General features: G+C 36.9%; 1 protein-coding gene across 3 annotated transcripts in view; it reads left to right on the top strand.

The window, feature by feature from the left end:
- The window catches only part of ankfn1a (ankyrin repeat and fibronectin type III domain containing 1a), a 78,405-nt gene that overhangs the window by 19,241 nt on the left and 38,041 nt on the right, over positions 1 to 21,123 (top strand). For all 3 annotated transcript variants that reach the window (XM_079595491.1, XM_079595489.1, XM_079595490.1), the window contains exon 7: positions 12,824 to 12,861. In XM_079595491.1, the coding sequence (XP_079451617.1) occupies positions 12,824 to 12,861 (38 nt within the window). The remainder of the gene's footprint in view (positions 1 to 12,823; positions 12,862 to 21,123) is intronic.

Here is a 21,123-nt window from a genome sequence, read left to right as displayed (position 1 = left end):
GTGGCGGAATTGCTTTCTAAAACTGGAAAATAGCACCAGGGAACTTTTGCGCCGGAACACGCCTCTTCTTTTCGCCGAACCGCCCCCGCTAGCGCAAGTTCATTCCCTAATATACCGACGTGCGTCTGTGGAGGGAAAAGTCCGCTGTGCGCGGGTGCAAAATAGGAATGATACATGCGTCGGTGTACAAAGTCAATTGCGCTGGGTGCAAGATAGGGCCCCTAATCTACTGCCACACTAGTAAATAAGGTTGGTTTGTAGCAACTAGCAACTTAGTTGATCACTCCCCAACATTGTTTAGTCAAATATAAACACAAATTATCCAGAAATTAGTATGCTGATGTCAGGAAGTAAATATCAGGGAAAAATAATTAAATAGATTTCATAATGCAATTGAACAGTAACACTGTGTATAAATATTGTGAGGTACAGTATCAGATCCCTTTTCATGTATCAGTGTTGAATATCAATATGATGTTTGGAAATGCTGTGAATGCACCAAAGCAGATGGTATGAGTAGATGCGAGCTCATAATGTGAAAATAATGTGTAGCTGTGGTAGCCAGAACACCACATGGAATCTGTTGTTAGGGACCAGTGAAGGAACTTGATATGGTTCAGTTGGATACATGACACACACAGACATCCATCAGTTCAGGTTTCATTCTGCTACAGTCACCAATGTTTCCATAGCAATGAATGAATGAAGTTGGATTCTTCTACTTTCAAAGTCAGATTACGTAACGTTTTAAAAGTGTAGTAAGGCACAATTGTGTAGACACCTTGGTGACTTAGAAAATCTTTGATTTGCATAACATGCAGATATTTTCCTTGCTTTTTTTGTGTTGTTAAGTGGAAAACAGACATCCAGTACTTGATTGTAATTGATTGTAATTGTTTTCTAGCGTGGTTAGTTTGGCTTGCATTTCTTTAACGAGTTCATTTAGATCTCAGGAGGTGTAATTAAACAAATGTTGGCGAAATAATAATGGCCTACCACTGATATCATCTTGTGCGCACTGCAGTTTCATAATTTGTTTCAAGATGGCCTTTATATATTTGAGCTTGGTATTCACAATGGTCTTTGTGAGGGAACACATTAAAAATTAAAAGCATTTGGGAAAAAGTGCTAGAGACAGTGAGACCTGTGTTTGATAAATAGTGTATTGTATATTGGTTGAATTTTTCATAAATGTAATGTATTTCTCGGGAGATCAGGTCTGTCTGTAGACAATATTACAATATAAAATATGAAGAGTTTGGGGTTGTAATCCGGCCTAACATAAGATTTTGTTTTAATAAACCAAAAGTGAATCATATGTCAGTGGATTTATATCAGTGTTTTCAATATTTTGTCATTTCATTGGCAATAGAGAAGTACAGTGTGTGTCTCAGAGCTGTGTGCGGTAGGGAACATTGCCGCTGTTGCTGTTTGTCACTGATGACAACCACCGCGAGCCCCTCAAAAAAACATTCAAAATCTCAAATTCCAGCACCAGATCTTTTTTGCATATTTATGGTAGCAAATCTGTGTTGAGAAGATTCCAGAATTACTCATTAATGCAGTGACAAACATCACCGATATGAGACTGTCTATGATACTGCTTCCTTTAGATCAAAATGAGGGACTTTATCCCTCTTTGATTTCCCTGCTGGCCAGGTAGTAAACCCCATTGAATTCCATAGTAGGAAAAAATACTATGTTCCTATATAATAACAGTCCATATACTGTTCGGTTACCGATATTCTTCAAAATATCTTCTTTTGTGTTCAGCAGAAGAAAGAAATTCATACAGGTTTTAAACAACTCGAGGGTGAGCAAATCATGACAGAATTTTCATTTTTAAGTGAGCTATTTCTTTAAAAGAACCATTTTTTTTCTTAGTGTGAAGAACATCTAAAAAAAAATCAAAAGAATATTTTTCCATTATAAAGGACCTGGAATGGAAAAGTTTGATGGATGTTAAAGGTTCTTCAATTGCCAATTGACCGTTCGCAAAGACCCGCCCCCCTTAGTTACTGTGGCTACTGTATGTCCGACAAGCTACGCCGCTCTCACGCCACTCCATGTTCTCACGCAGTGAAAAATACATCGCGGAGCAGAGAGGACACTGACAACACGCTGACAGACAGGACAGACCAGGTTACTTTTGATATTAAACATATTAAACAAAGTCTCACCTTTCAAATTTGGTCATTTTTAAAAAGAAATTTAAACAATAAATACAGTTTTGTGGCTCTTTAATGTGTCGTGACAGATCGCTGCTCGTGAACCGATCATCTCTTCCTTCTAGTTCATTTATAGCATCAAATAAACATGAATGAACATAAGAAGGAATGTTGTTTTAACCGCGGAAAGGCGTCAGTACACTCCGTTTTTCAAAGTTCAAATCCTCCCCTCTCCTGACTGCTTTGTCGGACAAAATGGCGGATGGCGAAGTATGATTGGTCAGATCACCTGTCAATCAAGCTTCCTGCGAAGGGTCAATTAAGCACCTTTATTTTTAAGAGTGTACAATAACGGTCCTTTTTTTATTTTGAAAGACAAAAGTCCCTAGACTCATGTCAAGAGTTATGTGACGTTTTTTTTTACAAAAAATTCTGCTTTTGTCTTTGTGGGTTTGGAACGACAAGAGGCTGAGTAAATAATGACAGCATTTTCAGTTTTGTGTGCATTCTTCCCTCCACCCTGGCTAACAAAATAATAGGGCTCAAGGACCATTGATAATCTGCATATGTTAGGAAGATTGAGTGGGAATTTACAGTCCAGCTGGAGATAATTTCCTACTAGTTTAGCATAAATTTTATTATTCATACATTCCTTGCTCTCCTATAATTTCTTAACAATTGTTCCACGAAATTGCTCTGTGACCAAAACTATGAGAGAGTTATAGTTGTGCTTTTTCTGTTTTCAAACCATGGGCAGAATCTTTATGTCACCCATGTGTTTTTTTTTACACCTCGCATGGCATGATAAAGCAGTGCATTTGAATTCTTGGGCCATTTCCAAAGAGAGGGATTTCTGAGAAGTGATGTATATGTAAAAAAAAAAACAAGCGTGTGTCCAGTCCACAAGCTAAGTTCCGTTTTTTCATTCCCAGAATGCTTCTGGATGAGTTGTCAAACTTTATAGTCCTATGGCAGTAGAAAACACAGTTACACAGATATTCCAGAATTTTTCCCTGCTCACAGCTCAGGCATGACTGCATGGAAAATGTCAGTGGAGAGCTCCTTTGTTATGGTGAATAGTAAAGCCTTTAAAATCGAAATGTACCTGAAAGCGAGTCTGGAAGGCCGTCTGCAGCACTTTTTGTGCAATTATGTTGCCAGGTTATGTCAATCACTAGGCTAGAAGATTTGTTTCGATGCCTGTGGCTGTGTTATTGTGCAAGGCTTGATATTCTGACGGCATAAAGTATGAATACAACTATACAATTCAGTTAATGAGAATATTAGAAATCCAGCAAACCGAAACCTAACAAATCCATCGTAATTACTTTATAAACCACTTCAAAACTCAACGTCTCTGTCATAAATTTGCTTATTTTCTTATTGACCTAGTAATCATGAAAATTTCAACACAAAAAATTATGAGCGTTTCTTTGTTTTAAATTCTTAACCCACCCCACCCCCCCCAACAATCTGTTTAGCAGGTTTAAATAATATTTGGATCTTAGATTTCCAATGGACTCTCTGACTTGAACACTGCTGCGTATTGCAGAGAAAAATCGGACAAAAGATACGTTGGATGCTACAGACCGATGCAGCAATTTATTGCCCTTGGTTAAACATGTTACCATGGTGCTTGGTTAGTGCGGGTCTGAGGTTGAAGTCTTTTAGCTCAAGGTGCTCAGAGCGCACTGTAATGTGATAGAAGGTCCAGAAGCTTATAAAAGCAATCATTCCAACAACTGGCTGCCACGAATGGTTTCTTCAGAGATAAATCTCATGCGTTAACGCTTTTGGCATCACTGGGTAATTTGTTCAAAAATCTTTAGACAAAAGAGCATCTTTGATAAATGGACCACCTATAGTAGTTACTGAACAACCACTTGAACCTTCCTTCATGCTATATAGCATCTCCACAAACATCTACACTTGATTGTATATCCGTTTTAATCCGTGCTGATTGATAAAAGCATAGCCTGGAAACATTCATCTCCTTAGAACATGCAATTGCTGATTTCACGGATGGTATGGAGCATCTCCTGCAAGTAAAAAAAAAAAAAAACATTTTCACCCTCTTCAAGGTTAATGTATTGTACGCTATAACTCGCCACCTTTCAACCCTTCATTCTAGTGCCTCTAGTTAAAGGGATAGTTCACTTTAAAATTAAAATTCTGTCATCATTTACTCACCCTCAAGTTGTTTCAAACCTGTATTAATTTATTTCTTCTGCTGAACACAAAGAAAGATATTTTGAAGAATGTCAGTAACCAAACAGTAGTCTGTACCCATTGACTTCCATAGTAGGAAAAAAAAATACTATGGAAGTCAATGGGTACAGACTACTGTTTGGTTACTGACATTCTTCAAAATATCTTTCTTTGTGTTCAGCAGAAGAAATAAATTAATACAGGTTTGAAACAACTTGAGGGTGAGTAAATGATGACAGAATTTTAATTTTAAAGTGAACTATCCCTTTAAGGTCTACATTCCTGCTAGGACTTTTCTGGGATGTTTACCTCCAGACTTCTCTCAGACGTTCTGTCCTCTCTCCCCTCCACTCCCCTCCTCCTGGTTGTGGCGGTCTCTGGCAGCGCCTGCCGGATTCCTGCATGTCTATCACTCTAATCAGGCGGCCAGACTCATTACAGAGTCCACTTAGTCAAGCACCGCCAAAAAGAGAACTTTCCTGCTGTCTAACGGGGGAGGGCTATTTTCTTTTCATTTGGATGGGGTGCAGTGGTCTAGTTCGACAGACTTGCTTTCTACAGGTTTTAAGAGTGCCCTATATGAAAGTTTACTTCATTAAGAGACCATAAGGGGGCAAGCTTGCCCTCTCTCTCTGCCGTGCCGCAGCCGCTGTCTAGCCCAAGGTGATGAGCGTGGGCAGAAGACGTTGCAGAACAATTTCAAAGCCGTGTTGTACCCAACCGTCATAATAATGTGCAAGCAGCCTAGTTTGAATCCCTGATTTGAGATGTTTATGAATATCTTGTTTGTGTGGGTTGAATCAATTTAGAATCACATTAAGAGGGAAAAGAAAATGCCAGTTGTTGAGAGGAGACATAGAAGCTGTGCATTTTATGGTCAGAATTTCAGTGTTTTTCCATAAATTATTAATATAGTCCATTAGTATTTTAACTATATAGTAAAAAGTACAGTGCAGGGGTCCAAAATTATCTGTGAAAAGGCTTTTATTATGCATAATTTTCTAGTTTAACAGTACATTCATTACAACTTATATTGTACTGATACATTTATGCACTTAAAATTGCACTTGAGCTGCATGAACTCCACAAGTTTGTGTAAAACCTGATGATAATGTAATCCAGCATCATTTGAGAATAACCCAAAGGGTGTCTTCAATGGAGGAAAGAACATCTGGTCACATTATTATTGGTCTAGAAATAGTGCAGAATCTTACATGTTATGTTTTGTACTTTTTGTCATTGATTATTAAAATGAGAGAACTTTTATTTGTTGATTTACATGACAAAAATAAAAACAATTCAATGTGATCTCTGCTGGTCATGGTAAAAATGATTTTTATTTGGAGGTTCATTAAAGGTACGTTGATATAAAATTTATATTTATGTTAAAATGTATATGAATGTATTCAAATTCACCATTCACCTTTGTCTCTCAATTAATATAAGCTCAAAAAATCTGCATGTAATTATTATTAAATAATTCTTTGTAGAACAGTTTTAGAATTTAGCATGTGACACTGCAGGATATGGCAACTACCCATTTGCATATGGAACATAAAGTACATTAAGTTAATGGATGAATTAATTTGTTTGCCATTAAGTGGTTACCAATAATCTTTTAGCATTTATCATCACTTTAAAAGTGATTTCACACTTGCATAACAGCTTGTTACAAAGCAAGTTTCCGTTATTGAAGCTTCAACCTGATAAAGCAAAAATTGCCAGTAATCGTCATAAAGGGAACGCACATGTTTTTCACACCAGGCTGGTGTGTTCCCGCACCACAGCACCCTAATGAATAATGAAACGGTACAATTTGCTAATGTGTTGCTGAACGCCTGCACCATATGAAAGCCGGTTGACACCTAGACATATAAAATGGCTGCGCAGGCCATGAATTTCAGCAGTCACTTAATATTGCTGCCACAAGGGCTGCGAGCTGCCAGGACTGGGCTGCCAGGGGCATCACCACAGCCCCCTCTTCCTCCCAGACCTGAAGCGAGATCTGGGCTATGAATGCTAGCATTGCTCCCCTAATTGGGCCTGGGAGAGGTTTAACAACCATGCTACAGTTTACTCTACTGACAAATAGAAAAATAAAGGCCTTGTTCAAATTAGCACAGTGAAGTGAGAAGTTCTAGAAGCCCTTGACTGTCTTGGCTGTCAGCTCCGCGCTTGCCTAGCCTAATCTACAGAAAGAGGTTATTTGAGTTCAGTTCAAGCTATTGGCTTCATTCATTACGTCCAGAGGTGAAAACAGACTTCGGCTTCAGCCGAGTACGATCCTTTAAGCTCACATGAGCAGGGTCAAGAAGCAGAAGACTCCAGGCGTCCAGATAAAACCAGGCGTCCATAATGATGCCCTGGCTGCAAAGCAATTAGCATTTAAATGCCCTCCCATTCACCGTGCATCTTGACTGAGCCGTATATAAATTAGTCAAAGTGAATTATTGATTACGGTAATTTGAGGTCACACACCTTCAGCTTCCTCATGGGCTGCAATTATAGCCACGCTCACGCTAACTAATTTGTCCAATTAGCGTGCTACCAAACACCATGCAGGTTCCTTGATCTGTATTGAGTTATTTTTTTCTAAACATGTCACGAAAAACATATTTATTCATGCAGATGCTTTTACCCAAATCGACTTGCAAATGAGGAATAGTACAACACAAGTGATTGCATTCCCTGTTGGCTGGTTCATGACGTTGTTTGTGGACAAATAGCCTTGACAGTACAGTGACATTACTAATAGTTTACTTAACAGTAACAAGATTCTTTTTCTTACAAATAGTGGTTTTGTTGGTCACACTGTGAACTGAGGTAGAAATCAAATGTGCAATATAATCGCTCATATAATGGAAAGTCCGATTTATTTGAATGAATCAGTGCTTTAGAACTGTTCAAGTATTCGTACTGATCATTATAAGTGAGTGGACTCTTTTTTAAATATTTAGTAAAAGCCATTATTCCAGTCTTCTATGACACATGATCCTTAAAAAATCTTTCTGATATGCTGATTTGGTGAAAATGTCTTATTATCAATGTTGAAAACAGTTATGCTGCTTGATATTTTATGAAAACAAATATTCTTCAGGATTCTTTGGTGAATTTGATATTTTCTGTAAAATAATATAATATTACTGACCCTAAACTTTTGAACTGTAGTAAATATCTATATAATAGATATTATGTTTATATTTAAAAAAAAAGTATTTACACATTCAATATTAGCTTGTAGTGTAGCAAATTATTTCAAAAGAGTATCTTTTACTGTAGCTTAAGTATCTTGTAGCTGGAGAAGCAACAGTTTGATGTGAAAATGAACTACGACGCACCAGTGGAGAGATTTACTGTGCTTGTTTGGTATTGTGAAAAGGAGAATTTCTCTGCTTTTTATTTGACATGTTTATAAAGGGAAATGGTCAAAGCCATCTATCTCGGAGTCTTCACTTGAAAGCTCACAAGACCAGATGTGTGTCCATCCAAGCAGATATTTCGGGCTGGTGAATGCTTCCGTTTCCTGTCTGTCAGTGTGTGAGATTCTAATGTGAGAGTGTTTGCTCCCAGCATTTATCTGTCCACCGTATGCACAGCTGCGACCCGTTTTTCTGCTGTGTGCCAGGATAGTGGAGGTGTCAGTTTTAGTACGAGCTTTTAGACTCCTGGTTTATAGCCGATGCATCCTGAATAAATGTGTAGAGGTGTAATTTGAACTTTTACACATTATATGAATGAATGAACTCTGTATGTGCTGATTTGACGCTGTTAGTGATTTGAAGTTTCGTTCAATCTTCAGACTTGTCACTTATTTGTTGACACTTGACACTTGGTTGTTTACATTGAGTTTACAGTTTGAATGTCTTGCTTTCTTTAGAGGTGAATTATCCATTGTCGATTTCAGTATAAAGGTCACATGATGATATTCAAAAAACCCACATTAATTTCTTATAACATCGAATACCGTACATAATCAGTACCAGCCTTAGCGTCGCAGAAATAGAAAACGTTTCTAAAATACCGTCCCTGTCTATCATTGCGTTTCACTGTCATGGCTGGTTAGGACAAAAACTCTGATTAACATGGAAAAGATACCTTTTATCATGTGATGTGAAGGGGTCTAGTTATACGGTGTAATATGAACAAACTATTAGTAGAGCAGTGCACCTTCAATGTCTGTTCTGCATCAGAACAGCGGTGTATTGTCTTGGTCTCTGTTCACGTTTTAAAGCAATTAAAGCCTTTCCAGGCTCATTTTACTCCCACAGATTGACAGCTGTCGCCCCTGAACTGTTGTATTAGCCCAGAAGGTCCACTGACATTAAAAAAAACAGGCGCAGACAGGAGCAGCCCTGTGTCGCGTTCCCGATTGAGCTTCCTGAGTGTGACATTTCACCAAAATCAACAAGCTGTCGATAGCAATTCTCTCGATTAGAAATCTCAAAGCCGCTGAGCTCAAAGCGCCGGTCCGCTGGCATTTGCTGCTCTCGGACATTTTGCCATGTTCACATTTTCACACAGTTCAAGATTGCTCTGTCATTCTTGCTGGATTTTGTTTGATCTGGTTGTTCAAGTCAAAAACATGGCCTTGCTGAGTATGACTAAAGGCCCTTTATGGCAAGTCCATGGAAAAAAATATGAGATGAGAGGGAAAATAAATATTTCAATGCTTTTGCATTTCAATGCTTTTGCGTTCCCCCCAAAAACCTTGCATTGCATTCACTCGCAAATCCTTTGCGTTCCCTCGTAAAAACTTTTGGGTCACACTTCAGATTTGTGTCTCACTTTTAACTAACTATTAACTACAACTTTTGACAAAAAAACCCCTCCTAATTACTGCTTATTAATAGTTAGTAAAGTAGTTGTTTAGTTTAAGGGAAGGATTAAGGGATGTAGAATATGGTTATGCAGAATAAGGCATTAATATGTGCTTTATAAGTAGTAATTAACCGCCTGTAATTTACATGCTAATAAACAACTAGTTAATAGTGAGAATTGGACCCTAAACTAAAGTGTTACCAACTTTTGCATTCCTCCATGAACGCTTCAAATTCTAAAAAATTGTGAGTGAACACAAAGGTTCTTTGGGGAACACAAAACATTTGCAAGACAATACAAACACATTGAATAAATTGTAAAAAAAAAAAAAAAAAAAAAAACATCATCATGTCCTTTTAGGGGCTCAAAGTAATTGATTTTATTTCATGTGATTGCAACTTTGTTTAGTTTTTAAAGTTTGAGTAATTCTGTCATGACGACTCTCAGAGTGTTTGGCATGGATATGACAATGTTGATATTTTTGGTCTTGGCAGAATAGATCTGCTATGCTGCTGCTGTTGGTTATTGCTGCAGACCAAGTATGAGACTTGCTACTGCTAATACACACACACAGCGCTGTTGTGAGCAAGTAGCGTGTACTAAATGTAGCGTACATGAATTACCCGTAGCAGATCTATACAGGTGGAGCTGGGGAAGGTGGAGGGTTTCTGAAAGCGCGATGCAACTGCTACAGCAAATGCTGACCTGATACATCAGGAACCAATCAGCTGTGCCCTTTAGAGATGATGTGATTGCGAGCAGATTGACATATCAGCCTGCGCCATCTAGAGTTTCATCTGTTGTTTAAGAGGAAGAGGTTAAACATCTAACCTGCCAGAATGGGTAGTTTGTTATGGAATTGTTGGGGAATGGGATGTCAGTTTGTTTCACACAATTACACTCTTAATGATCATAGTCATTTATCTCCAGCAGATCTCATCAAGACTCTATGCGAGCAGAAAAGCCACGTTCATGTGGGACACACAGCCCCTCTTGGGTATATTCACGACTCTTCGCGCTATGAGCTTTGTTAGGAAATATGACTTCAGTCACAGACGCTGCTGGGTTTGGAATAGAACATCGTGTACCACACACTGTGGCAAATGTGTCATCTTCAAAATTGATTCAGCTTGTTTTGAACCTCACAGTAACGTGAGTCACATCATATACTGTAAGACATGTTCTTTCAGTATGTGACAATATGTTTTTCTTTACTTTGTTCTGGCAAAGGAGGTTCAAGGCTGCTTAGCATTTTGTCAATTTTAAACTGAAGAGCTGTCTGGACAGTGTAGCAATTGTATTCTCTCTTTTCTTTTTTTATCAATATTATATAATTATGTTATTTGTTGTGCAGCTATTGATTTAAGGAGTATTTTTAACATCCAGTGGCAAAAGCACATCATTTCAGGTATTGCTCTCAGCCTCTCCAGGTCTACAGATTTCATTATTGCTAATTTCTTTTGTTTGGCTATTTAAAGGCTGATTGCCTTGCACTCCTGTTTCCGCTAATTAAGGACTTCTTTTTTTGAGAATTAACTTTGAATTAACTTTTTAAGAGTTGGTTTCTTTGAACAAATTATGCATGTAAAACTGGTGCTACCCAAGTATCAGTGGTGGACTTTTGAAATGAGGAAGCAAAGTCTCCTCTCTGTGCTTGAGAGTATTTATCTAATTTGTTAATATTAATTTGACTTTTTTTTAAAACCATTTCTGGGTATAGAACACCATTTACCTTACACTTTCCACCAGTAACCAATAGTTTAAAATATATGATTATATTTGCATACTATTTCATTTAAAACTTGACATAAAAATAATAATAAGTGCCCATATTATGCTATTTTAAAGGTTCTTAATTTTGTTTTGAAGGACTTTGTAGGTTTACATGCACCCAATGTCAAAAAACACTTTACTTTTCTCATAAAATACATTGCACATCACCTAATTTCACAAAGAGTCTGAAAGCGGTTCGTGTGAATATTCATTCTCTCTAAACCCCTCCTTTCCGAGAGCCTACTCTGCTCTGATTGGTCAGATGGCCCAGTCTGTTGTGATTGGTCTACCGCTTACAACGTGTGTTGGAAATAAAATGCCATTACCATATTTGAATTTCAACTCTGGATCTTCTTCAGCGCTTGATTCACAGTGATACGAACAGTAACTATGGCGTTGGTCTTCCCGTATCAATTCCAGCGCGAGTCCTCATCCTTTTGAAATGCATGCAAAGTGGATTCGTTTTCTCAATATGTCGACAACACAAGCCAAACTTTCAGCTACAACTATAGTGTTTGAGGGCGGGTCAAAGTAGACGTTGTTCGCGGGCAACCAATGAAGACCATAGGCAGGCATTGTGCAAATTTGTTACATTGTTACGTAGGTATATAACAGGAAGTGAGACTGGAATTACTGACGACCATCCTCATTACCTTTTCTCACACTAATAGTCAACAAATCCACAGGTGTCATGATGGTTACAGGCCTAAAACGGCTCACTCACAAACTTATCAAATTTCAGCAATTTCGAGGTGATGGGTTGTTTGCTTTGTAATTAGTCCATTCAATCCCATCTGTTTTATGAATTTTTGCAGATTTGTGGATTTTTTTTTTACCAGACAACATGAATTTCATAATGTTCTAATCTTTCTTTATATTATAAGCTCTTTATAAAGACCTGTCAACGTAAGAATCACGTTTTGTATCGTAAACAGCTTTTATCTGCTGTTGACTTGGTAAGTAAAATAAACTGTTTATACATTATGCCATTATTCTGTAGTTCTCATATTTCGTAATATTTTTTGGTTTGTTTTTATTGTTGTATTGGTGATTATTTGTACATCTAAATTGTTTGTCTCCCTTGTCTCCTCTGAAGAAACACTCCTGCTGTTTATTATTACATAAAATACCAAAGGCTTATGAAAAACATAAAGTACTGTACGCTGCTTGCAACAGGTCAAGCACGTTTGCTTTCTATACCTATAATACTACTTATGATACACTTTGCTTCGGCTGAGTTTCATGTATTGGTAGCTGATGTGGCCAGCGCATGGCGTTTGATGTCAGATGAAAGAATATGCATATCTACAGAATAGGTAATTTTCAAAACAAATTCTCGAAAGTTGCTATGACAACAGTGTGGCTGCCATTCCCAACCGTGAGGACAGTTTCTGGTAACAGAAATGCTTTGGTGTCTGCATTGATTACGCTGTAATTAGAAAATTGAATATTTCTATTTGGCATTGTGTTATTAGGGAGTGTTAATATCATTAACTCACCTTACGTAAGCAACGAGGGGCCACGTTTATACATCTGTTTTACGCATTGGTTTGTCTTTTGTGGAATTCTAGAGCAGTAATTCAGGCACTTTATTTTCATGCATTTTTGTCATGTTGCATTTATTTGACTTACGGGTAATACAATACTTATACGATCTAAAAGGTTGTAATTGCGTAACATCTGATTTATTTAAGTAAAAAGCCTAAAAAAGACATTCCCAATTTGTTTTAAAAGGTTTGAAATGTTTGACTTTTCAAATAGTATGCTTAATAATGTATAATTAATCTTATTATCAAGATTAATGTTCATATAAATAATGTTCAAAATTCTACCTTTTTGTTTATTTAATTTTGCAGAGTCTTGGAGCCACTGGCAGATACGAAACCCATAAAAAGTAAGTGGTTTATTTTAAATACTTTACCTTCTAAAACTTGCCAGAAATGAAAAGGGAAAAGACGACAATGAACAGATGTTGAACTTATAATGGTGCTATCAAATGTTATATTGTAAAAATAAAAACAAGAAATCTGGTGATGTTTCAGTGTATAGTGTAACTACAGATGCCTAATGAGCTTGGTATGAACTTTACTTATGAATATTATTATTATTATTATTATTTTTTTTTTGCAAGGCAAGAAAAACTCTGTATTTCTGGTTTGTGCGGGTTATAACTATGCTTTGTGCTTCTTATCAATCTGATATCCTTGGTGATTCAAACTGCAAATTTTCATTCAATAAAAATGCACAGTAGAGCTAGTTTCTAGGCTATAGGTTTTCCAATCGTTATATGAATCCATGGGGGGTTTGTTAAGAAATAGACACCATCACTCAGAAGCAGCCAATATCCAAGATTGTATGCGCTATTATTAGATAACATACATAATTAGCTGTTTTGGTCTTAGATGGACTTTTATGAAGGTTTGCTTTGTGACATCTCAACTTGACTTAACTATCTGCCACATTTAATGTTTGATGATGTATGTATTCATTCATTTATCTGTTGCAGTTCATTTATGAGCAAAAACAGTACAAATGTATTGACTTTAGGTTTACAAAATTAATAGTACCATATTATGATACCAAGGTCTCGACCTTCAATATATTTTTTTGCAGTGAATTCTATATATAATAGCCAGAAATTGCCCTGAATTGTACGGCACTCTGTGTTAATGGACAGTGTGTAATAGCTCTGGAAGGTTTTTGTCATTCCTTTTAATGCAGTTTTATTTTTTACAGTCAAGCATTGTATTCAGCTCAACACAACAATACATTTCTACAAGAGCCTCTTATGAGGTTTTTAAGGCACTAACCTGTCAGCTTGTTTGGCTAAAAGTGTGTTTTCATGCACACGTCTAATATGTGCAGAGGGAAACTGTTTCTCAATGCTTCCCTCATGGTGAGAAACCGTGCTGCCTGCAGTCTGAATCAGTGGAGCCCATGCTATCCATTAAGAAATATGGCACTAGTAGTGTTGCCATGGAGATCAACTCAATTGAAGCTGCGTTTAAGCCTCAGGAAGACATAATCGAGTGCTTTAGCTTTCATTCCAGAGATACGCACTGCAACACTGTGGTGGTGGTGATGGTGATATGTTGTTTTTCCAAATTTAATAATTTAAATGATTGAAACTTTATTATAAAGATAGTTTTAGTTTATCTGATGTAGCAATATTCCATCATGTGCATTATGCATGGCAGCTGTTGTAGTAGTGTAGAAATACAGAGAAGGGTGCAAGTTATGATATTTATGTGATAGTTGAGCATCTACTCATCCTCATGTCTTTCCGAATCCAAACCCATATGACTTTGGTTTGGATTCCACAAGGGTTCAATCCAACCACCCTCCCCCATACACCCCCACGGATCGCAAAAGTAGTAGTTTAGCAGAATGTTTGAGCTGCTCTCTTCCATAAAATGAATGTGAATAGGGACTACAGCCTGCCAAGCTCTAAAAAGCAACATAAAAGCCTCGTAAAGTAGTCCATGCAACTTATGCAATATATTTCTAGACTTCTGAAGCCACAGACTGAAAAGTCATTATTCACTGGAAATCTTGCTTGACAGCTGTGGTCACCATTCACTTACATTGCATGGACAAGAGCAGTTTGAACTCTTCTCGTGTTCCATGGAGAAAAGAAAGTCATGCTGGTTTTTCAAAAAAGACATCAGAGCGAGTAAATACTGACAGAATTTAAAGTCACCATGAATATTGGAGTATTTAGCATTAATGATTAACCGTGCACATAATTTTTTTTTTCTTTAAAAATTCATTCATAAATTCTCCTCCCACTTGCAACAACATCTCTTTTCTTCTCTTCGGCGTGAGGGTGGGACAACCTGTCACTCACGAGATCGCGCAAATAGCAAATGACAACGCAATGATCAAATCATTTCCCGACTTACTAAATCAAGTCTCACCCTACTTTTTTTCTTGTTTGAGAAGTCTTTTCACTTGCATATACGACACAATAGGGAAGAAAAAACTATCGCAACTTCCGCGTTATGCCGAACTTTAATACCAATCTCAAACTGAGCCTCAAGTCTATCATTATTTTGAAGTTTATTTTGACCAAACATGAGAAAAAAAATCAACTCGATGTTTTGAACGCGTAGCGTCCAACGTATAGCACAACTGCGCCTCTGATGAGCCGAGGTCTCGAAGTCTTTTGCTGATCCAGTTTCCTCTCTCTCTGCCCTTGCTTTCCTGTCTGAACTATCCAATCCAATAAAGGCATAAAAGGCCAAAAGTATAACTTAAAAAAAGAACAGCAGATGGCTTCACAGACAAAAATAGTTTGAACATCACGATCGTCTATTGGTTTCATGAACAATGATAACATCAGGACCAGTTGACAGCTGCTTGATTTATGCTCGGTCAGTCGAGACACTCTCTGGCTCAGTTCTCACTGATTGATGGACCCCGCTCGTGACACAGGAGACTTTAAAGTGACACTATATTGCTTTTGATGTCTGAATTTTGTGCCACAAAAAAAAGGAGTCCAGGTTTTTCTCAGGATAAGTTGTACTTTCAACTGACACAAAATGCTCTGGATTATAGTTTCGGTATATATGCAGAACGAGGTTGACTCACACTAGTCTGGGACACAGAAATCCATGTTGCCCACACATAGAGGTAACACTCGAGTTTAAGGAGGGTTATGTAAAGATCTCTATAATGTTTATATAAGCTTTATATGACACTTGACTTTATTATGCTAAAGGATTGAGTCCTTAATCGCGTGCCAATAGTTTAGCTTAACAAATTCACTTAACAAAAATCTCAGTAGCAGTTTGATAAACTAAAGTTTTAGCAAATTGTGTTGCTTGTCAACTAGTGCCCGATTAGTGTGTGGCTTTATTTTGAAGTAACTTAAAGGGACAGCTCACCTAAAAATGATTCTGTCATACGTCATCATTTAATCACTCTCATGTCGTTCCAAACCTGATTGTTTGGTTTCCAATGATCTTTCAATATCTTTCATGTGCAGCAAAAAAAAAAAGAAATACAAACAGGTTTGGAACAACATGAGGGTCAGGAAATGATGAGAAATGGTGAGTGAATTTTCATTTTTGGGTTGACTATTCATTTAAAGGGCCCCTATTATAATATTTTAAAGTTTCCTTATGTTGTTTTTGTGTCTCCTTCAACAGGTTTACATGCATCAAAGGTCAAAAAACTGTTTCATTTTCCCATAATATACATTTGCACATCAACACATTTTCAATGATTCTCAAACGACTCGCTAAATCAGGGGTGGGGAACGTCGGTCCTGGAGAGCCACTGTCCTGCAGAGTTTAGCTCCAACCCTGATAAAACTCATCTGATTGTAGCCTTGATGATCCTAAAGACATAACAACGACAGCTCTGCGTGCATGAGGCGTCCTACACACTGATGTATATAATGATGATATTCATTCATTCATTCATTACAGTATATAGATCAGTGGTCCTACACCGTAAACTAACAATGTAGATTTGACCATATCAATCCGAGCGCGAGTGCGATGATGAAACACTAGAAGAACTAGTTATTCAACCCGAACCTCCATCGCAAGGACGACTCGAGCAGGACGTTTCAGTGATACGCTACTCAGTTTGAGGTACATTATGAGATGTTGCAATTCCTCACCATCAGCATTAACAAGTGCATGTCCATCAACCGATTATTTTACTTGTAACTTACTCATCTATTTACAGAGTATGTTTCTAATATATTGCGGGGAACACGTGGACACTGTATCAATAACAGTGCATGTATGCAATGTATACATTAGCCGAGCTCTAGCGTGAATGACTGATGTAACATAAACATTGGTAAAACAAATCTTGCTCCATGCTTAATCTTTCCTCAAAGTAGTGAGAACGACAGACAATCTGCATTAATAGACGGAGTTTTATGTAATAGTGGCCCACAGCTGATCAGCAGAAGTATTTCAGTAAGACAGTGATAACATGAGTTAGCCAGTTAGCAGGAGACCTACACAATGTAAAACTCAAAACTAGTATTTTGAACACCGTCTTTCAAGAACAAGCGGTTTGCGAATCCTGCATTGAACTCCGATATTTGAGAAGCAGTCGTCAGTAAAATAAAGGTAACAAGAATAGTTTAGGATTATACTGCTGTGGTATCATGGTAGAGCACAGCGTCTCCTCGACATGATGCTGTCCAGTGTCCACAGGAATCAGCTGCCGGTTTGAGGTTTAAGTTTCCCTGGTGTCTGCGCGCGCAATAAGTGGGCGGGCTAATGTTACATCTTGACCGCTCAACGAAACGGCTTATGACTCGTTTGAAAACAATTAATTTGATTAACTCGGAGTCGACTCTTACTTTTGATAGACAATAACTTTATATACGGTGCACTTTCAGATTTAAAACTTTGCAGTATGTTTTCATTCACTTAGAGCTATGTTACACACTACATGAAAGGTCATTTTCATGGAGTACTCAAGCATTCAAGCTAAACATTTGATTCGTATTACATTCATTGCAATTGAACATCATTTTGTTTATAAAATCTCAGTTCTGATTCTTCACTCTCCAAGTTCCTGGAGGATGATTTTGGCTCTGTCTAATATCCACTTCCCACTTTTTCTGTTCATTGCAGTAGCTGTTTCAAAACTAATCACCATCCTACATATGGTATGCTCTTGGCCTGAGGAATCGGCGAATGTTATCATGGATTTGACTGGCAGTAAACTGGGTATTTTTTTTAGTTTTTGAACAAAATGCTAATAGAAACCGAACCTCCAAGCCCATGCCCCCGATGAGATGTGTGTCTCAGAGCTGTTGTCGTGGCCTTTGTTTTGCCTGCCATGCAAATGGAACACTTAGCCTTGAGCTGCGGAGAGGAGCTGCACACAAAAGCCTGCTGAGAAGAGAACGCTTGCTCTTTCACGCCGTCGTGACTTGGTTTACTGTCTTCTGATTGGCTGTGCTCGCCCATCTCCCCCTTCAGTAGGTTTCTTCTAGTCTTTCCATGAGTCAAGAAATATCTGGAAGCAGCTGTAATGCGAGATGACTAGATCAGGTTGGAGATGACATGAGTTTAGAAGTGGTTTTGTGATAACTACAACTTCACGTGAAATACCATGAGTGCTCATCAATCATCAGTTCTGCTTCAAGCAATAGAAACAGAGAAAAAGGGTGTCTTTTTATCTCCTTTTGATATCCCCCATCTATATCACTGGTTCTACCTGTTTTCACACCCTCCTTTTGTATTTTGAGTCATCCTACACCTGTGCTTATACTATTACTAGCTGTCCTGGTTTCCTCATTGTTCCTTTCTAGTATTACATTTAACTTCCTCTTGACTTTAGAAAGAAACTAAGCCTTTTTTAATGCAGCTACTACATGTTGACAGAGTTATTTGTCTTGCTTTTGTAAATTTGTTTCTTTTTCCCAATGCTGCCAGACATGAGAAATTGAGTTTATAAAGCATAATGTTGCAAGGAGGAATTTCTAAGCCACAGGATGCAATAGCACTGCACAAAAGTACAGTAGCAGTAAACATTCAAGAAATACTAATTAATTCATTTATTTACTTCTTATCAGAGATCGCCATGGGCTGAGTTGGTCCACAATGATGCTGTATTGTTTTTTCCTAATACCCTTTCAAGGATTTTTACTGATAGGAACCGATGACATGGACGTCTCGCTGTACCATTAGTGTCAGTTCTTATTAAGCTTGTGCCCCCTGATTGCTCACATGCAAGACGATGAGAGCTTTGCTTTTAAGCTGCAGCTATGGAAACATGTAGCTTTGTTCTTCCCTCATGGAAAATGTTCTGTAATTTTTTTTTGCCATTATATTTGAACTGTTTTGACGCAGTTCCCTCTTAAAGAGGCCGACTCCTTATCCCTGGTGCTCTATATCATCTCTATGTCATTTCAGCATATATACTTGAGTATTGCATGTGAAATAGTTTTATTTTTTAAAAGACTGTGTTGAGGGTTGGTATAGTTTAGCTGCGTGTAGTCTGAGAGTGCTATTTGCTTTACAAGTATTTGAGGGGATGAGTATGTACAAAGCAGAGTATATTATATTATATATTTTATTATATTATTATACACTGAAAAAAGAAGTGTATGATTCACTTCAAAACAATTTTCACTCTAAAATTGCTAGTAAATGTCATAAATGCTTACACAAAACACATTGAATTAAACGTGAAATTTTGAAGAAAGACTGAAATAGTGTTTTCTTGTTAAACATACTCCAATAATCTTTGTTTTATTTACAGATTCCGGAAATGATTTACAGTCTATAATACTGTTTTATACCCATAATGATTTGTTGTATAATTGAGTCATTCATAAAACAAAAAAGTAAACAAAAATATGTATAGTTTCAAAGAAAGATTGAAGATTTACACAAGGAGTACATATATTTACATCAGTGTTCAATTTTTTTTATTTAATTTGTTTATTTCTTCATATGCTACACATATGTGGCATTTGATGTATCGGGAATAGTGAGTGAGTGAGATATTTCAGATATAGCATTTCATTAATATTTCAATTTATTTATTATCTAAAAATGAGCACGACATATTAACGTTGTTCATTAGGCACTTGGTAACTTTTGTTTGTTTCCGATTAGCACAACCTAATAAAAGAATGTTTTTGAGAGACAGGTTGAGGAAGCCAGTAAATTGTAGCATCTGTGGCCGCACGTCACACGTTTTATGTTAGATAATGATCAATTGAAGCTGACTTTCATGTTGGCACATGAGTGATTCATAATTGGTGGTATATTTGATGTCCAGAGTCATTATTTTTTTCTCTGCTTTTTTCAAATGGTTATATATATATATATATTTTTTTTTTAATAATAGTTACTCATTTTCATGGATCACAAGATGTTACAGGCCATAACAATAATAATATTTTCTGTAAAAAGTGTATGAAAATCATTAGTCAGTGTATTATTTTATCATGTATCATTGTCTAATCAAAATATTTTATTTTACTTTTCTTTTGGTAATTTTTCATTTTTTTTTTTTACAAAAGCACTAAATAGTCATAAAAAAGTGAGTCCATAAATGTTGTCAATTCTGTTACTGTACTATACTTTGCATTTAAATTGGTGGTATAATCTCCCACAACAATAAATAATGCCACTTCTCCTCACTGATAAGATCTGAAGCACTGAAAGGTTTGTGTGGTCTCTCTGAGAAAATATTTGAATCCAAAAAGTTTACACCAATAGTTATTTTGTACATCGTCTAAATTGTAGCCACAATATCAAAAGGAGAACATAATTTATGATTACAGAGTGGGTTGTTTAAAAGTCTTTTATTCATGATTTCATTAGTGTTCTTAGCATTTATGCTAGCAAGTTGAGTTTTTGGCTAAAAGTTTAAAATGGTCAATTCTGTTAATGTCAAACTCTGTTACCAAGGTAGAATAAGAATGTAGACAGTATGTATATGTAATAGAATTGACAGTAACAGAGCTGACAAACAATACTATAAAGATATCTGTTTTTTGTTTTTTTTCTCGTTAAAAGTAAAAAAATGAAGTAATTTGTGTTTGACAAGCACTGAATTATTAAAATTTAATATGTTTTCACTAAGATACTGGAAATAATTTCTGTTAGTTCTGTTTTCTTTAACTTTATGAAATGCAAAATGTATCTCCAGTTATATAATCACTCATATATTCATTGGCTTTAGAGAACACAGCCCTAAAGTCAAGTTGCAGCCTTTCACCTTTTTCCATCACCTATATTTTTATTCTCTGTCTCTACTAAATATTTCTTCGAGGTCTCTTTCTCTTCTTAGAATTAACACAGGTCATGATCCATGTGGTCATGAATCATCCCCTCTTCTTTCCTCAAACTTGTGTTTATCTCCAGCTGGAATGGTTGGGTAACAACATCCCGCAAAGAGGGGATTCGTCACCAGCGTACTTCTACAACTATGGCCATTAGCACTTCTGTGTTCAGTGACCAATTTGCATGAGAAACAAATAGTCTGAGCTATTCTCTGAGAAATTAAAGCATTCACTAATATGCAAGTAGGAGGAGAGATAATATGCCATATTAGTATAATATTCCTTTTTCCCAAGGGGCCTATTTCACACCATGTCACGACTGTAGACGTAGAGTAGAATTTCAATGAATCTGATCACATCCTCTCACAGTAAAACTTGTTT

The sequence above is a fragment of the Phoxinus phoxinus genome, assembly GCF_949152265.1.
Source record: "Phoxinus phoxinus genome assembly, chromosome: 21".
NCBI classification, from domain to species: domain Eukaryota; kingdom Metazoa; phylum Chordata; class Actinopteri; order Cypriniformes; family Leuciscidae; genus Phoxinus; species Phoxinus phoxinus.
The sequence above is the reverse complement of the archived record's forward strand: the minus strand, read 5'-3'. Positions and strand labels throughout refer to the sequence as shown.